Genomic DNA, 18,040 nt, shown 5'->3' on the forward strand with positions numbered 1-18,040 from the left:
CTTGGGGAAGGGAGATGGACACATTGGAGATGGGTGTGGTTTTGGAAGGGGTACACAGGAAATCATCATTGACGGCATTGTCCATCCCAAAACACCAATCAGTTAAAAAATGTTTTAAAAAGAATCCTGGTTAGGACACTGCAGGGGAAAGATACAGAGACTGAAACTGGTCAACTGTTCAGAAGAAATGGAGCCTAATTCTGATTGGATAAAGTAAGCAGAAAGGTCAAAACATGTAAAAATTGTCTTAAAAATCTGTAAATAAGGTCAAGGAGTGAGGTTCTGTTTTGAAGGTGTGTAGCATCAGTGGAAGTTATTAGAGGGAAATAACAGCTGTATTTTAAATACTCTGACAGCAGCTATGTGCAAGTTAACTTAATACAAATCTAGCCTAAGATTCCTCTAGAATTCTATACCTCCGAACATAACCATATTTAAGATGCTAAGTTCTAGAATGAGAGTATTGACCTGAGAAATGCATTATTATTTGTTGAGCACTGTTTTGTTTTATTTAGTTTTTGCAAGGGGTGAGCCCAGAAATACACTGCCAATCAGAGTAGGTGATCCAGTGCTAGGGCCTGACCATGTGGTCCCAATTGGGTCTCGACTTATAATGCCAGTGATCACCAGAGCCACCTTGGTGTTTGGTGGGACCATGTGGGTTTTAAATTTAGGTAACACATGTTTAAAGCATATGCCCCCCTGACCACTGAACTATGTCCCAGCAAGCTCAGCACTGTTCATTGTATTCAGTATGGCATCATTATGTTGCTGTTTAAAAATAATATTTAAAGTTTAAAAATAATGTTTGAATATAGTCACAATACCCCTGTAAAATTCTAATGATAGATAAATGATTACATTCACTGTACTAATATACCAGGGTAATTAAAAAATTAAGATTTTGAAAAACGTGCTCGAATAATGATAACTTACTGAATAATAACACTGAGCAACATTAAACAGGTTGTAATTAACTAGGAGGTAGGGTCCGAGAGAGTACAGCTGGCAGGGCACATTTGTGTTGCATGAGATGATCTTGAGATCTGCAAGGAGTGATTCCTTGGCACAGAATCAGGATTAAGCCCTGAGTACCTAGGTGTTAACCTCCCTCCAATAAAATCCCGAATTGTAATTAAACTAGGGGGTATTTAAATTTAAATAATACATCTTGAAACTTCTTTTGCAGGGCTTTTTCTCTCTGCAGGACTGTCTATACTCTACACACACACACACACACACACACACACACACACACACACACACGAGTGCATTTCCTTACCTGAAGACTCAGATTGGAACAGATTTGTCTGGCGATTTGACATCCCTCTATATTCAGAGCTTAAGTTTTTTGTATTACTCAGGCCAGAATGCTTCTGATGGTAGACATAGGCGGGATAATAACCTGATGATTCTTTTCTATTCTCCACTTCTAGCTCAGACTTTGGCAAATTCTGACTCATAAATAGTATTCGGTCTTTGGATTCAGTATCTAATCAATGCACAGGAACCATGAGACACAGTACTAGAAAAACTGGCAATAAAAATGAAAGAAAGCTGTTTGCTTCATTCATACAGTGTACCTGTTTGCTGCTTCAACTCATGGGCTTTCATTTTTGCGGTGTATTTTTGCCTTATATGTTTGGCAAATTTAGCTGGATTGTCCCATGGTATGTCGAACATCTCAGAATTGGTACCAAAAATCATTTTAGCGGGCTTTAAGATCCCTTCTTCATCCACCTCGGAGAGTTTTAGGCTCTCAAAGGTAAACACTTTGAAGGCTCGTTCTACTTCATTCCAACTCAAGACTTCTGTAAGAAAAAAGGACCATAGTTGCTAAGAATGTTCTTATTGCCACCTGGACAACCAGAGCCCACTAGAGTGACCAAGGAGTGATTCCGTGGTGGAAGTTGATTTGAGTTTAGACACAGGCTCCATAATACTGTAATAAATATGTCCCTCAAGCCCCACTAGGAATGAGCCCTGAATGTAGAGCCAGGAGCAAGCCCTGAGCACAGCTGGTTGTGGTCTCAAAACAAACAAACAAAACCATATAGTGAGGCTATAATTTATCATAATAATGCCCCCTCAATTGACTATATCAGTATTAGGTACTCACATTAATTCACATGAACCTTCCAGGGTACCCTACAGGTTGAATATGCTAAAATTTATTATTCATAAAATCTTTGCTACTGTTGTACTTTAAAACTGAAAAATGACTCAGATATAATATTCACTGTTCTTGCCAGAAGAGGCTCCTGTTAACTAGGGCTCAGGACAGGACTTCTTCCACCCTCACAAACTAGAATGGGTGAAAAGTGGCACTTTCCATAATTATACCTCAAAGGTTATCTCCTCCCAAATGGCTCAATTCATTTGTTCTTTTATGTCACTTATTCAGAATGTGAATGTTTACTTTTTTCCCCCTAAGTACTAGGCTTTGACATAGGTGCCTGAGATTCAAGAAAAGATTTGGCTCTCACAATTAGAAGTTCAAATTAGCAGATGGGAAGTTGTCACTAACAAATAAGCATTAAATTTAAAAAAAGATGAAATGGTAATGGCAGATTCAGGATTCACAGTTCACCTCCATTATTGCTGAAAGAGATGAGGACAATGGTGAATTCATATTTAAAAAATCAGTGAGATTTAGAAGAGACAGAAGAGATACAAATGGCAGAATCAAGGGCAGTTTGCACATTTATTCATTTCACAAATATATTTTTAGTACCTGCCAGTAGTGATTGATTATTTAAAAAAGAAACCTGGGACCACAGCATTGATCAAGTCAGTCTACTCCCTGATATCACCAACTACTCATTCAAGGGCTTTAGGCTGGAAACAGTGAACAGGTCAGCAACAGTAAGATAACCAAGTCAAGGAAGTTGATAAAGTGACAATGGTTGGAAGGGGATTCTGTTCCATATAAGGTTGAGAGAAATGATGCAAAAATGTGAAATGGGATTTGCTTTAGTAAATGGTTGTCCATTTTCTATAATCCCAGTGATCTCTGCTATGAGATGCTGATATTGAATTTAATTATTATCTCCTCTTACCCACCATCCTCAAAGAACACAAAATGGTTCTTCCTGTTGAGAGAGGAAATGAATTAGAAGCAGAGCACTTAGTACCATGACCACCAACAAGATAATCCATCTTCCTAATTAATCCATCTTCTTACCCAGGATAGGGAGACCACTGTCCTCTCCTGTGATGTCCAGGAGGGATTTTGGTTTGGGGTGAGAAGGAGAAGGAAAGAAGATTATTCTTATTGTGGAAACAACAATGGGAATGAAACTGACCTCAAATGGAAGAATGGAATGCATTGGAGTTATCCAACTATTGTTAAGGACATGATTCCAGGTAGGAAAACTGGTGTCAAATAAAATACCCCATCCCCAGCTTCCAAAAAGTCTTTCGAATAATCAAAATACTTCTGTAAAGAGGGATTTAATCTTAAGAGTAGAAATGAACGAATTAGATTGAACTAAAACCAAATATTGTGCTCACCATTTGTACAAAAGTGCATGAGCTCATGAATTGTAGCGAGACGTTTCGTGCTGTTCCCTGGACGGGGCAGTGGAAAATTGAGGAATTCCCACAGTGGCAACTTGGACAGCATCTCCTCCTCAATTTGAATTGGGTCGAAAATCTTTTGGTCCTGATGAAAAAGAACAACATGACAGAAGACATTAAGAGCAACCTGTCAAGTGCCTTATACATATGGAGAAGGCAAAATGTGATATCTGTGCTCTCATTATTTGGGAATGGGGGAAATCACAGTAATTGGGGAAGACAAACTCTTGGGTTTTCGCTGAAGTTCAAAAACACTAGTTCTCACATTACAGGAGGTTCCTGACACACAGAACTGCCTGATTCTTCATCACTGTGACAAAATGCCAAAGATGTGTATACATCTTTCCCTTCCAGGGTTCTACTCTAGCCTCTGCTTGTTTCCCACAGCAGTCAATATTTGAGACAAATAATGACGAGAATTTAATGCAAATTTCTTTCCATGGCAGTTTAGGGGTTAATTGGACCTCTACAGTTGGGCAAGTTTTCTTTGCAAATGCCATTTCCTCCTGATCCAGCTGCACTCTCAGAGACTTCACATTGTAAACAGGCATTCATTTCGCATTTTATTCTGAATTGAATAGAGCCACCTAACAGAGATTTCTCCACAATTACAAACACACGTTCTTGCATCAATCATGTAAAAAAACTCACTCGACTATTACCTTCAAGGCATACTTCTTATGGGCATGAACATCGTGATAGTTCAGTAGGAGGGGGCCAGTGTGCACAGCCTTGCTTTCCTCTTCTTCACATAGGAATATTTTGTGGAGGTTCTATTCAAAGTGAAACAATACTGATGTAAAGAGATAATCCAAACTTTTTCAAAGCATGCAAACTTCATGCCTTTCTTAAGCCATCTGACCTTTCTCTGCTTCTCAGTGAGGCAAAGAGAGGGCAAAATGGACACAATGTGGGATGCGATTCTTTGGTCCAACCCATCTGCTCTGGAAGGTGGTGGGGCCAGACTAGGGGGGAGAGTATCTTCTTCAGTTGCCACAACCTGTTGAAATAAATAGTTGGAAGGAATCAGTTTCATGGTCAGACTCTTATTAACATCTGCATATTTCTTCCATAGCTTAGGAAAAACAAGGTAATTTCTTTCCATGAAGTACAATGGTCATGTAAAGTGGCCATTTAATTACCTGTGTCAATCAGTATGAATAGAAAATGCATAAAATCCATGCATTAAAATAGATAAAATTTTAAAACATGCATTAGAATTGATGTCATGAAAGACAAATGGTATCCAAGAAATTTTTTCTATAGTAGACAACAAAATAATTGTAATAGCACTGTAGCACTGTCCTCCCCTTGTCTATTGATTTGCTCGAGCGGGCCCAGTAACGTCTCCATTGTGAGACTTTGTTGTTACTGTGTTTATCATATGAATACGTCACAGGTAGCTTGCCAGGCTTTGCCATGCAGGCGAGATACTCTCGGTAGCTTTCCGGGCTCTCCAAGAGGGGCGGAGGAATCCAACTCGGGTTGGCCAGATTGGCCACATGCAAGGCAAACACCCTACCCACTGTGCTATTGCTCCAGCCCAATTGTAATATATTTAAAAAAATGATTTATTCTCTCAAAACACTCAAAACTGTGCACACAAACCTTTAGACAGATCCAGCACCATAAAAGTTCTATTTCCTGGACATGATCTCGTTTAAGTCTCACACCTGTACTGTGCATAGGCAGTATTTTCCATTTGATAAAGGAATAAACTGAGGTGAGTAAGCTTAGGTAACTAATTCAAACCAAGTTTATTTACGGGGAAGAATGAAATTCGGACCAAATCCTCATTCTTAGTATAGAAAAGTTATGGAATTGGAGAGAGAGTACAGCAGATAGGGTCCTTGTCTTATATGCAGCAGACCCAGGTGTGATCCCTGGCACCCCATATGGTTCCCAAAGTACCACAAGAAGTGAGCCCAAGACAACAACAAAAAAGAGGAGAACTCGGAGAGAATGAGATGAATAGTAAGTTTCTCTTACATGTGGAGGTAAGGTTTAGAAAGATGAAAAACTTGAATTTTACATGATAAAAAGTTAAAACAGGCACTTAAATGTATTGTTTGCCTCTTTACCTTAAATCTCCAAAGGTTCTGAACCTGGAACATAAGATGTTTGAAACTGGATGAATATTTGTGAATATTTGGGGTTGTGCTGTGTACTACAGCATGTTTAGTGAGGTCCTTATTCTCTACCCATTTGTTGCCAGAAGCACCCCACCCAATTGCGATCTCTCTGGACATTTGTCATGAGGATGAAAAGTACCCTTTGTATGGAAAGTCATTGGTACATTAAGACGACAAAACAGCCTCAGATGCTTTAAGTTTATCAACACAAGTAGGTTTTTTTTTCATTTTTTGGTCACACCTGGCAATGCACAGGGGTTACTCCTTGCTCTGCACTCAGGAATTACTCCTGGTGGTGCTCAGGGGACCATGTGATGCTGGAAATGGAAGCCAGGTCGGCCGCGTGCAAGTCAAACGCCCTCCCTGCTGTGCTATCACTCCAGCCCAATACGAGTAGTTTTGAAAGTCACTCACATCTACTCAGTTCTCCACCGAGTACCATCTCTCTTGGACCACTCTATAAAATCCTCCCCTGTCCCAGGTGTAATTTACTGTTTCTTATCTTAAGTCAACCTGCATCTATAAATGAAGGTGTGCCTGCTTCTGTCAGATTCTGAGGCCACCAACTGTCTCCTCTGGTATCTGGAATATAGCAACTGATTAATAAGCAGTTGTTCAGAGTTGAATTGAATAAAATAAGGAAGAAATGAATAAACGAAATGATGATGTGGCAAGCTCAACCGGGTTTTTGAGCGTGTGTGTGTGTGTGTGTGTGTGTGTGTGTGTGTGTGCAGTCACTCTGGCTATGATTTTGAGGATTTTATAAACACTGCTATTACATAACTAGTGGTCTTCCAAGAATGTAACAGAATAATTAAAGGCAAATATGAGTGTTTGCCAGATTTGCAAGAAAAGTAAAAGATGTTAATAAACAAAAACATGTACACAGGAAGTAACAAAGATTACAATGTCTGAAATAACTCTAAAAGAAACATTTTAATAATCAGAAAGATAAACACTATGTCACATCCATGAAATAACGATGAAAATAGGAGTCACAAAAGAAATTAGAGATTTAAGAAACATAAGAACTAACTGTTGAAACAGGATTCCGTGGGAGATGAAACCATACTAAAGAATGGGCAAGCTATGGGACCAGAGTGATAGTACAGTGGATAGGGTGCTTGTCTTGCATGCAGCTAATGCGGGTTCAATCCCCGGAATCCCATATGGTTCCCCGAGAACTGCCAGGAGTAATTCCTGAATGTAGAGCCAGGAGTAACACCTGAGCATCACCAGGTATGACCCCCAAAATAAAACAAACAAATAAACAAGAATGGATAAGTTCCAAGTTTAGCTGGAATTGCTAGAGGAATAAATGAGATGAAAACGTAAAGGAGCCTGGAGGCACAACAGTGATGTAGAGCACCTGTCTTAAACATGTATGGTCCTGAGTTAAAATCCCCAGTGTCCCATACACAATGAACCTGGAAATTCCTGTCTGAACCTGCCACTCTGCCATCTGTGATCCCCAATCACAGGCAACTGGCACTGTAGCCTGATTTGTATCAGCACCCCAGAGGTGTGACTCCCTACTCACAGAGAGAAGTGTGAATGACTCACATGACAAGGAAGTGTGCCATGTGAGTACATGTTAGAGTTCCACAGTGGCCTCCAAAGAACACCACAATTATAACCTGTGTGCCTCCCCTGAGAGTATGACCCAAGATGGCTTGTGGGCAAGCACCCTCAAGGACTGCAAACCTGGGTGAGCACCGTGACCAAGTGCACTGCAACCTGGTGTGTGACCTCCAGCAAGCACCACAGCTGAAAAAGATGGGAGACCACAGACAAGTGTTTGTGTGTGTGTGTGTGTGTGTGTGTGTGTGTGTGTGTGTGAGCTCTTGGTCACTGTAAACGTAACAACAATGATAATGACTAAGATGGTGATAATAAAAAGGAGGAGGAGCGGAGGGGAACTACAAAAATGAGGAGAGAGAGAGAGAGAGAGAGAGAGAGAGAGAGAGAGAGAGAGAGAGAGCAGGGATTGACCTACTTGCCTTGCATTTGGCCAACTCTAGTTCAATCCCTTCTAGTACATATTAACTCCCAAGCACTGTCTCCCAAGTACTGCTGTCCCAGGACTAAGTACTGAGCACTGTTAGATATGGCCCCCAACTTGTCTGCCCCCTACCCCCAAAAAAGAAAAAATGAACATTTAAAATAAAATGCAAAATATCTATAAGTTCCAACACATACTTAATATAAAACAACAGGAAAAATAATATTTAAAGATCTAGTTAGCTGGAGCGATAGCACAGCGGGTAGGGCGTTCGCCTTACAAGTGGCCAACATGGCCGACCCGAGTTCGATTCGTCCGCCCCTCTCGGAGAGCCCGGCAAGCTACCGAGAGTATTCGATATGCCAGACACAGTAACAACAAAGTCTCCAATGGAGACGTTACTGGGCCTGCTCGAGCAAAAATTATTTAATGACAATGATAAGATAATCCTATGTAGACAGAGCCTAGTGTTCTCAATTATAAACAGAGCATTTTGATAGCTGTTAGAAAGAAAGAAAAAAAGCTCTATCCACCAAGAAAAAATGTCTCCAATTAGAAGGAAATAGACAGCCGTCAGAATGCTTCCTTATTCAGATTACTTATTTTCAAAAGCCCTTCTTGCATTTTGAACTTAGATTGGTCAGTTTTCTTTTTCTTTCTTTCTTTTCATTTTGGGTCACGCCAATTGTGCTCACAACTTACTGGCTCTGTGCTCAGGGATCACTCCTGCCTCAGGAAACCATCTGTGGTATGGGAAATTGAACTCAGGTCAGCTATATATGCTTGGCAAGTGCCTTACCCATTGACCATCTTTCCAGGATCTAGAGAAATAACCTTTTTATGCTTCAGTTTCCTTATTTACGATGGGGAAGAAAAATAATTCCTGCTTTATAGGTTTGTTCTTAGTACTAAATCAGAAAGTGTCAAATACATGTCACAGGAATTGACCACATACACTGGATGTCACAGGAACAATCAGTTAAAAAAAAAAACAATTAAAATGCAAGGACTTGCCCACAGCCAGAACCCTATGCCTGCCTGCTGTCCAAGCACAGGACTTATGCCAGCTGCAGCTAATCAAAAATCTTCTCATTCTAGGTGTGCTAGCCAGACCTAAGAACACTCCCTGCCCAGGGCAAGGTCCTCTGCAGTCCTAGTGGATGCACTCACAGCTGGGAAGCGCAGACTGCTGTCCTCTACCACCTCCTGCACTCTGAAGAAGGGTGGGACTCTACAAGCTCTGAATCCAGTGCCAGATACCCAACAACTAGAAGGGAGGAACAAGATCTACACTTGCCTTTCCTGCTGAAGTACCATTATGTGGTAGTGGAACTAGTTACAAAAACAGCGGCATGAACCACTGTAAAATACAAATCACTGTCACTGTAAAATAACAAATCAGGATAATCAGGAAGCTAAAGTTCCACTGTCAGCACCCACAAAAATCTAAGAATAGTGAGAAAGCAAAGGAATTTATCCGTTTTGACAGGCAGGGCCAGAGGCTCGGGAAAGTCCTCAGTAGATCAAAATTCTTGAGCCTGGTCAAGACGAATTTCAAACCAACGCTCTCTGAGATGTAAATGGAAATCAAGAAATCACTGGAATGGAAATTTAATCAACTCAAACAAGAATAGATCAAAGTGTGAAAGAATGCATATAAATGGAATCGAAGATGCTGAAGTAGACAACAGTAAGCCACAGTAACAGAATTCTGAATGTGAAGAGTCTTATCAGTGAATTTGAAGACAAAATAGAAGCCATCAACAAAAATAAACTGATAATGAAAGAGAAATAAAAGAATGAATAAAATGTAAGACATCTAGTAGATAACAGCAAATATCCAAACTACAGGTATACCAGGAGGAGAGGAAAAAGAAGAGAAGAACAATTGGTGGAAGAGATAATAGCTCAGAACTTTCCCAGTCTCTAGAGGGAGGCTTCTGCACTGATTCAAAAGACCTAGAACACTAAACAAAATAGACTCAAATAGACGACACCAAGACATACTGTAATCAAAATGGTAAAAACCAAAGAGAGAGAGAGAGAAAGAAAGAGAGAGAGAGACTCTTTACAACATCAAGAGAGAAGAAAAATCCCAAAACAAGGAAAGTAATATAAGATCATAACATCTCTCTTATATGATATTATACAAGAAGAGTGAAAAGACCTATTCAAAGCACTCAATGAAAAAGCTTTCATTCTACAGTCCATTGTCCTACAAAGCTGTAGTTTTGATTTGAGAGTGATAAAAAAATGTTGAAGAATCATTGAAAGGCCACCTATAAAAAGCAAATGGCCAATGGAAAAAACAACCAAATCCCACACAGAAAATGGCAACAAAATATCTCTGAATGTCAATAAGCTAAACTTATTAAAGAGGCACAGATTTTCTGGATCTATTTCCTGCTTAAAGGAGACACACCTAAATTTCCAAGGTGAATACAGGCTCAGAGAGAAAAAGAAAAGCTGGAAAACAATCATACAAGCAAAAAAAAAAGTTGGAATAGCCACACTTATATCAAACCAAGCAGCATTAGTGTAAATAGAGACAGGGATGGACACTACTTAATGGTTAAGGGAACAGTAGTAGATCAAGGAGAACTCATCAACATGGAAGCAGAAAAAATAAGGGTCAGCAAGGTTTATAAAACTTAGGAACTTCTGCTCTCAAACAAAAAGAAAAGAAACACATTGACCACTGTCCACTGTCCTCCCGTTGTTGATCGATTTTCTCTAGGGCACCAGTAACAGCTCACAACAAGTTGTGAGACTTGTTACTGTTTTTTTGGCATATCAAATACGTCACGGGTAGCTTGCCAGGCTTTGCCATGCAGACGAGATACTCTCGTTAGCTTGCTGGGCTCTCCAAGAGGGGTGGAGGAATCAAACCCAGGTCGACCGCGTGCAAGGCACACACCTTACCCGCTCTGGTATAGCTCCAGCCCAACACATTGACAGAAATACTATATTGGAGGGAGACTTCAACACTGCACCTTCACCACTAGACAAATCAAACAGAATGTTAGTAAGAGCACATGAGGAATTAGAAGAACTGGGAATAATTTACATACATGGGACTTTCTCTCTCCCAAAAGCCAAATACATGTTCTTCTCTAGTGCACCTAGAACATTCTCCAGGATAGATCAAACACTCTGGAACTCAAAGATATATACATTTATGAATAGAGAAATTATATTAAGCATTCTCTCAGACCACGGTGCCATGGTCTTATTAACCATAAAAAGAAGATGGGAAATTAACCATAAAAAGAATATGGGAAAAACTTCAACACTTGAAAGCGGAACAAAATGCTGCTAACTAAAAATTGGATCAAAACGGAAATCAGAGAAGAAATTAAAAGGTTTCTTGATAAGCAAACTATCAGAACCTATGGAACACAGCCAAAAGCTGTACCAAACAGGAAATTCATAGCAATACAGGTAGGTCTATGTTAGGAAAGATGAAAAGTCTCAAATCAACAACCTGAATGCTTATCTTAAATATCTGGAACAGAAACAAAAAATAAATCCCCAAATTAACAGAAAGAAAAAATAATATAAACAAGAATATAAATCAATTATATAGGAATCAAGAAAGTAATACGGAAAGTCAAAAGAAAGTCATATGAAGAGTCATGAAACCAGGGGCTGGTTATGCCAAAAAAATAAACAAGATAGACAAACCTTTGAATAGGCTCATGAGGAAGAGAGAGAGAGAGAGAGTGAGAGAGAGAGAGAGAAGTTTCTGCCATAGACGCAGGTTGAGGGTAGGGTTAACTGGGGACACTGGTGATGAGAAATGTACTGGTCAAAGAATGGGTGTTAGTGGGCGTTAAGTATTTGAACATTGTATGACTGAAACTCAATAATAAACAATTTTGTAACTATCTCATGGTGATTCGATTAAAAAACAGACCATCTTAGAAGATGGAAAAGTATTTCATGGTCATGGACTCAAAGAATTAATATGGTCAAAATGACCATCCTATTTAATTTGTTTTTGGGGCCACACCTGTTGTTTCTCAGGGCTTACTCATGTACTCAGGAATCACTCCTGGCAAGCTCAAGGGACCCCCATGGGATGCTGGGGTTTGAACCTGGATCAGTCATATGCAAGGCAAGCATCTAACCTGGTTTACTATCTCTTCAACCCCATCCTATCTCATTATATAAATTTAATGCAATACCAATCCAAGTTTTGATGACACTCTTCAAGGTCTTAAAAGATCAATAATAGTTTGTACGGATTAAAAAAACAGTATCAAGGGCAAAACCATATAGAGGAATAAGAAGTTGTGAGGTATTGTGTAAACTCAAAAAAGGGGCACAGCACAGCGGCAGTGGCTCTATCACTCCCGCCACCCACGTTTGGTACTCTCATGCCGCTTCCCCCACCCTGGGGAGGTCGATGCCGATGGGCAGGCAAGGGAAGAAACGAGGGCCAGGCTGGTTGGTCTTAGTCGCAGTTAATTCCAATCCTCTCTCCATCCACTCCAGTCTCTCTCCTCTGCCTCTGCCTCCTGCTTCTTCCTCCCCCATGCTACTTCATTCTCCTTCTCTATACCGCTTCATCCTCCTTCTCTGGAATCTGGATTCTGATCCTGATCCCCTTTCTCCTCTTGCTCTGGAGTCTGGATTCTGATCCCCCTTTCTCTTCCTTCTGATCCTTTGGTCCACTCTTACAGTACAGTTAAATCCCAAAGCATGAGGGGTTGGGGTAATAATTACACATAGGTGTGGTCACAATCAATAGGGGTAGAATTCTTTCCCTCAGGGAAAGCCGCTCCTAGGACAGATCCTTTCTCAGCAGGAGGACCCACCCTAGAGCGGAATCCCATGGGTGTGTTTCTCCTCTCCTTGTCCGACAACATAAAAGCATATATAATATGAATCATTTTGTATGGATACAATAATTCTTAAACTTATAGAATTGCCCTCCTAGGGCCATCTCAATCTCAGACTACAGTGCTCAGGCCAGATAGTCTTTCCCACCCCTATCAGGAACCTACTCTCGTCGTTACTTTTGGATCATGACAGCATTTGTCTATGATCAAGCTCTTAACTTATAGTCAAGAATTGTGGCACTTTGACCTGGCCCATTTCAATGCCAGGGTAGCTCACCGCTTGCCCTGGCTCTGTTCAGTCCCTCGTCAGAACCCTGTTTTGGGGGTGTTAGGAACTAAGGTCAAGTGAGGCTTAAGTCGAGAAAGCAGATGCCCGGGAGTGAATAATATTCAAAGCCAATTACATCCTAAGTTACAAAGCATAATGTTAACGGTCTTCCTGTATCCATACAAAAAGGGCATTGCTTTAAAGTAAACTGTTCATAAGGCATAAGGAGAGGAGAAAGGCAATATTTCACTCATACATATAAAATCATAGATTTCTGAGGAATCTAACCTTACAAATTAACAGAGTCTGATTAGGGGGAAAGCTGATTAACTGGTTGGGGAGAAGAGCATAGGGAAGAGTTTACAGATAAACACAATGGAATGGAAATGCCTCAGGAGCACTGTAATGGGTGTAACCTGATAAACCTAAGCTCCTTGTGGAGAAAGGACAAAGCAATGTCATCCTACAAGGCATTGCAGTATTTAACTTGAAACTACATTATAAAACAATAGTGATCAAAACAGCATGGTACTGAATAAGCATAGATTCTCTGACCAGTGGGTTAGAATTGAGTACACAAAGACTAATATCAGGACCTATAGTAAACTAATTTTTGACAGTTTCTGTGTACATGAAGTGGAGGAAAGATAGCCTCTTCAACAAAAAGTGTTGGGAAAACTAGATAATAACATGTAAAAATATGAAGCTAGATCTATATCTCACACTATACATAAAAGTCAATTCAAAGTGGAGAGACCTGAGATCAAAGGAGAATTGATAACATATATTGAGGAAAATATAGGCAGAACATTCCAAGATTTGGACCCCAAAGCTGTCTTCAATGACATTGCATTGGCAATGGTAACAGAAATAAAAGCTAAACATTGGGACTACGTCAAATGGAAAAAGGTTTCTGCAGGGCAAAAAAATCAGATAAAACCAATAGATACCTACCCAACTAAACAGAAGAAAATATCTGCACTCAAGATATCAGAAAAAAAATTGCTATCCAAGATATATAAAGCATTCACAAAGATCATTACAAACAACAAAACAAATTCAAACGCTCTATCAAAAAATGGTGAAGAAATGAACAGGGTTGTCTCAGAAGAAGACAGACAGATGACCAAGCAGCACATTAAAAAGAGCTCATATCACTTATTAGGGAAATCCAAATCAAAATGGCAGTAAGATATCATCTCACATCAATGAGAGTGGCACATATTAAACAAAACTTGGAACAATCTCTGTTGATGGAGATGTGGTGAAAGAGGAACTCTTTCACCAAGAGTTCTTGGTGAAGCTGACAGAAAGTTGTCTGGTTCAACCCTTATGGAAAAAAAACATGGAGTATTATTTTTTGAAGGGGCACACCTGGCGATGCTCATGTGTTGTTCCTGGCTTTTGCAATCAGAATTACTGCTGATGGAGCTCAGAGGACCATTGGGATGCCAGGGATTGAGCCTGGGTCAGCCTCATGCAAGGCAAATGCCCTACCTGCTGTACTAAGCCCCCATATAGATATTTCTCAGAAAAGTAAGAATAGAGCTTCCATAGAGCCGAGAAATTCCACCTCTTGGTATCGACCCACAAGACATAAGCACTTTCATTCAAAAGGTCATATGCATACTATTGATCACTGTAGCACTTAGTACAACAACTACAACATGGAATCAAATCAACTCAGGTGTCTGAGGACACATGAATGCATAATCAAGGTGCGGTATATATTCAGAACTGAATATGGCTTATCTGCAAGAAATGATGATATTATGCAATTTGTTGTAGCCTAGATGAAACTGAAAGATATCATGTTAAGCAAATATAAATTTAATGCAATACCAATTCAGTAGAACAGGTACAGTATGATCACTCTTACTGTATATATAATCATCGCATATACAATAATAAGACAAGGTATTAAAGGGGGTTACATTGCCCTTAACCCTAAAGTATAGAAAGAAGAACACAGAAGGGAAGAAACTGAGAGGAGAAGGAAGAAGAGGTAAATGAGAGGTAGCAGGGGTATGGGGCAGGGACCTTGGGCACATTTATCGTGTGGAGGTATACACTATGTATATCTAAACCATCCAGCCCATAAAACTGCAAGCATGAAACCAAGCTACAACCAAACTTAAACATGTTCCTTGTAAGGACAAAGACGGGGTGGAAGGGAACCTGTGGGCATTGATGTAGAGAAATTACAGCAGCGGTAGGACTGGTGTTGGAACACTGCATGCTTAAAAACGCTACGAACAACTTTTTAAATCATGGTGCCTTGATAAATTTTTTTTAAAAAATTACAATGCAGGGTATAGAAAGATAGTACAGCAAGTAGGGCACTTGTCTTGCTAACCATCAACCTGGTTCAATCCCCGGGAAATCATAAGTCCTCTGAGCCCACCAGAACTGACTCCTGAGGGCAGAGCCAGGGGTAAGCCCTGAGCACAGCTGGGTGTGCCCCAGTGTTAATTACAATGCAGGCTATAATAATTTGAACAACAAAAGGGAAAAATGAATTTTGGGAGCTAGAGATAAAGGATAAGGGTAAAGCGCATCCCTTGCTTGCAGCCAACTTCATTTATATATTCAGAACCATATATGGTTTTTTGAGTGCCACCAGAAGTGATTCCTGAGTACAGAACTAGGAAGAAGTCCTGAGAACAGCAGGCTGTGACCCACCCCACCTGCTGAAAAATAATAACTATATAAGGCAAGAGATCGTCGATGATCAAGAGTCAGGGACGCTGTCTCGTTTGCCAAGGTGTCAAAAATCAGATGTGCTGGACAGGTAATGAGATCTGGAGATGACCGCTGGACTAGAGCTGTTACCGACTGGATTCCGCGGGACGTCAAAAGACTGTGTGGTTGCCCGCCTACCAGATGGTCAGACTTCTTCAACAAAATCCTGAACAATCAGTTTGAGGCTCTTCGTGTTCCTAGAATGAACAGATGCCATTGGGCAACACTAGCACGCGACAGGGACAAATGGAAACGTTACTGGCGCCCGCTCGAGGAAATCGATGATTAACGGGAAGTCAAGTGATCAAGTGATCAAGGCAAGAGAAGACTGAGAACAAGTAAAGCTCTTAATGTTTTCCCCTGTCTTGCAAATGCAATATGTACCTTAAGAAAATATAAAACATGTCTGAATGACTATAAAACATACCAGAAGAAAGAAAATAATAAAGATAATAAAAATACATTCATTAAATAAATAAATAATAAAAAAGAAGTTTATCAATGACACAAAATACCAGTTCTTTAAAAAGACCAATACAATTTATAAGTCATCAAGAAAACATGATCAAGATTACAGAGAGAGAGAGAGAGAGAGAGAGAGAGAGAGAGAGAGAGAGAGAGAGAGCGCGCAAGAGGGAATGCCCTGCCACAGAGGCGGGGTAGGGTGGAGGGGACGGGGTGGAGGTGGCAGGAGGGATGCTTGGGACCATTGGTGGTGTTAAATGGTCACTGGTGGAGGTATGGGTACTTGATCACTGTATGACTGAAATGCAAACAGAAAGTTTGTAAGCCTGTAACTGTACGGTGATTCACTGAAAAAAAAAAGGGTGTAAAGAAGTAACACCAGTCGTAGAAAAGAAACATAATAACCTACAAAGGAAATATAATATGCTTCTAAGTAAACTGTGCAAAGTTCTTTGCCCAATACTGAATACATAAATTAAAACATCAATGTTTAAATTCAGGAACATAATTCTAATTCAAAATAAAATTATTTGAAAGTTCAAAAATATGATTAAATCTGAGTATAAAAGAAATTTAAAAGTAGTTGAACATTAATCATTCACCACTCCAACTCTACTTCTCTCTCTTCCTTAAAGCAACACCAAAAAGAGAGTTTTAAGCCTACCCAAACTTTAGGGAATGTTACATAAACTACTCCATTGTACATCACAAGAAAGTTGTTGATACCACTGATCAAAGCAAACTTTAGTTTGACCTGAAATGCTCTAATATTTGTAAAGGAGAATGAAGTCAGTTGTTGTGTGTGGTTTTATTTATTTATTTTTTATTGTTTTTTGGGTCCCACCTGGGCAATGTATAGGACTTACTCTTAGCCGTGCTCAGGGAACCACAAACAGTGCTGAAGATTTGAACTGGGGTTGACTCCATGCAGGGCAAGTACCAAACCTCCTGAACTCTCTCTGGCCCTATTGTCTGTTAGTTTGAAAATAGCTTAAGGAAGTGGGACAGGCAAAGACCAGGCTCAATGAGCTGCGCACATGCTTTGAATGCAAGAGGCCTGGGTATGATCCCTAGTACCACATGACCCTCAAGGACCACACGGAGCAACACCACATCACCAAGTGAGAGTAGCCCCTAAGCACTATTGGGAATACAGCCACCCCAAAGAAAACCCAAGAAAATCATAACAACAACAAAGTAAGCGAGGAAAAAGATGAAGTGACTGAGTGATGGTCTTACCCCTTTTGTGGGAGTGAAGGGAGCCTCAGAATTTACCAACTTACCTGTTCCAGCATACAGTGGAGTATTAGGGGCACAGAAATAAATTCCTCTGGAATCATGTTCAACAAGTCATTGTAATATCTCATGTCTACTTCAAAGGTGGTGCCCACAAAAGACACTGTAAGATACACAAAATATCATTGCTTGGTTGGTTAAGATGTGTTCTCTATTTTTTTTTTCCGTAAAGATTTCACCCACAAATTCAGACTACTAATCAATTTAGGTTGTTCAGTTCGAGGGACACCGGTAAGTGACCAGAGAAGCTGCCAGTCCTTCAAAAAGCAGCTTCTGGTGCTGATCAATCCAGCAATGGGTCTATACATGCCTGATGGTGGAACTTGATCTTCAGTTTGTGGCTTCTTCTTTGCAGGGACTGTCTGTGGAATATAAAAGAATTCAAAAAGAAGCAACTCAGTTATCTGTCTCAAAGGAGCATTTATCAGAGGCTGATATGCTAGGTTCTGACAGGATCCTAGGACTGTATCAACAGAAGTGTGTGCCAATAACAGGAGCAGATGGAGAGGTTTTGTCTAAGGAAGAAATGGATCACTCTGGGCACTCTGAATTTTTGACCCTAAGATGGCTCAGTGAGCAACTGCCAGGACAATGCTTGGGAGGTGGGGCACTGAGTCTCAAAAGGTTTCTTTCTTCTACTGGGTGACTCAGAATCGTGTCATCCCTCTTTCAGAATCCTTCAGTAATTTCCTGTCCACCAGCTTCAGGATAA

General features: G+C 40.2%; 1 protein-coding gene across 1 annotated transcript in view; it reads right to left on the reverse strand.

Moving 5' to 3' along the window:
• Window positions 1-18,040, reverse strand: part of SPAG17 (sperm associated antigen 17) — a 296,302-nt gene that overhangs the window by 149,022 nt on the left and 129,240 nt on the right. Inside the window, exons 9-14 of the mRNA XM_056115626.1 lie at window positions 17,639-17,686; window positions 17,316-17,431; window positions 4,442-4,579; window positions 4,242-4,352; window positions 3,514-3,664; window positions 1,584-1,811 (exon numbers count right to left, since the gene is read on the reverse strand). Coding sequence (XP_055971601.1) covers window positions 1,584-1,811; window positions 3,514-3,664; window positions 4,242-4,352; window positions 4,442-4,579; window positions 17,316-17,431; window positions 17,639-17,686 — 792 coding nt within the window. The remainder of the gene's footprint in view (window positions 1-1,583; window positions 1,812-3,513; window positions 3,665-4,241; window positions 4,353-4,441; window positions 4,580-17,315; window positions 17,432-17,638; window positions 17,687-18,040) is intronic.

This window comes from Sorex fumeus, unplaced genomic scaffold (genome assembly GCF_029834395.1).
Source record: "Sorex fumeus unplaced genomic scaffold, SorFum_2.1 ptg000001l, whole genome shotgun sequence".
Classification (NCBI taxonomy): Eukaryota; Metazoa; Chordata; class Mammalia; order Eulipotyphla; family Soricidae; genus Sorex; species Sorex fumeus.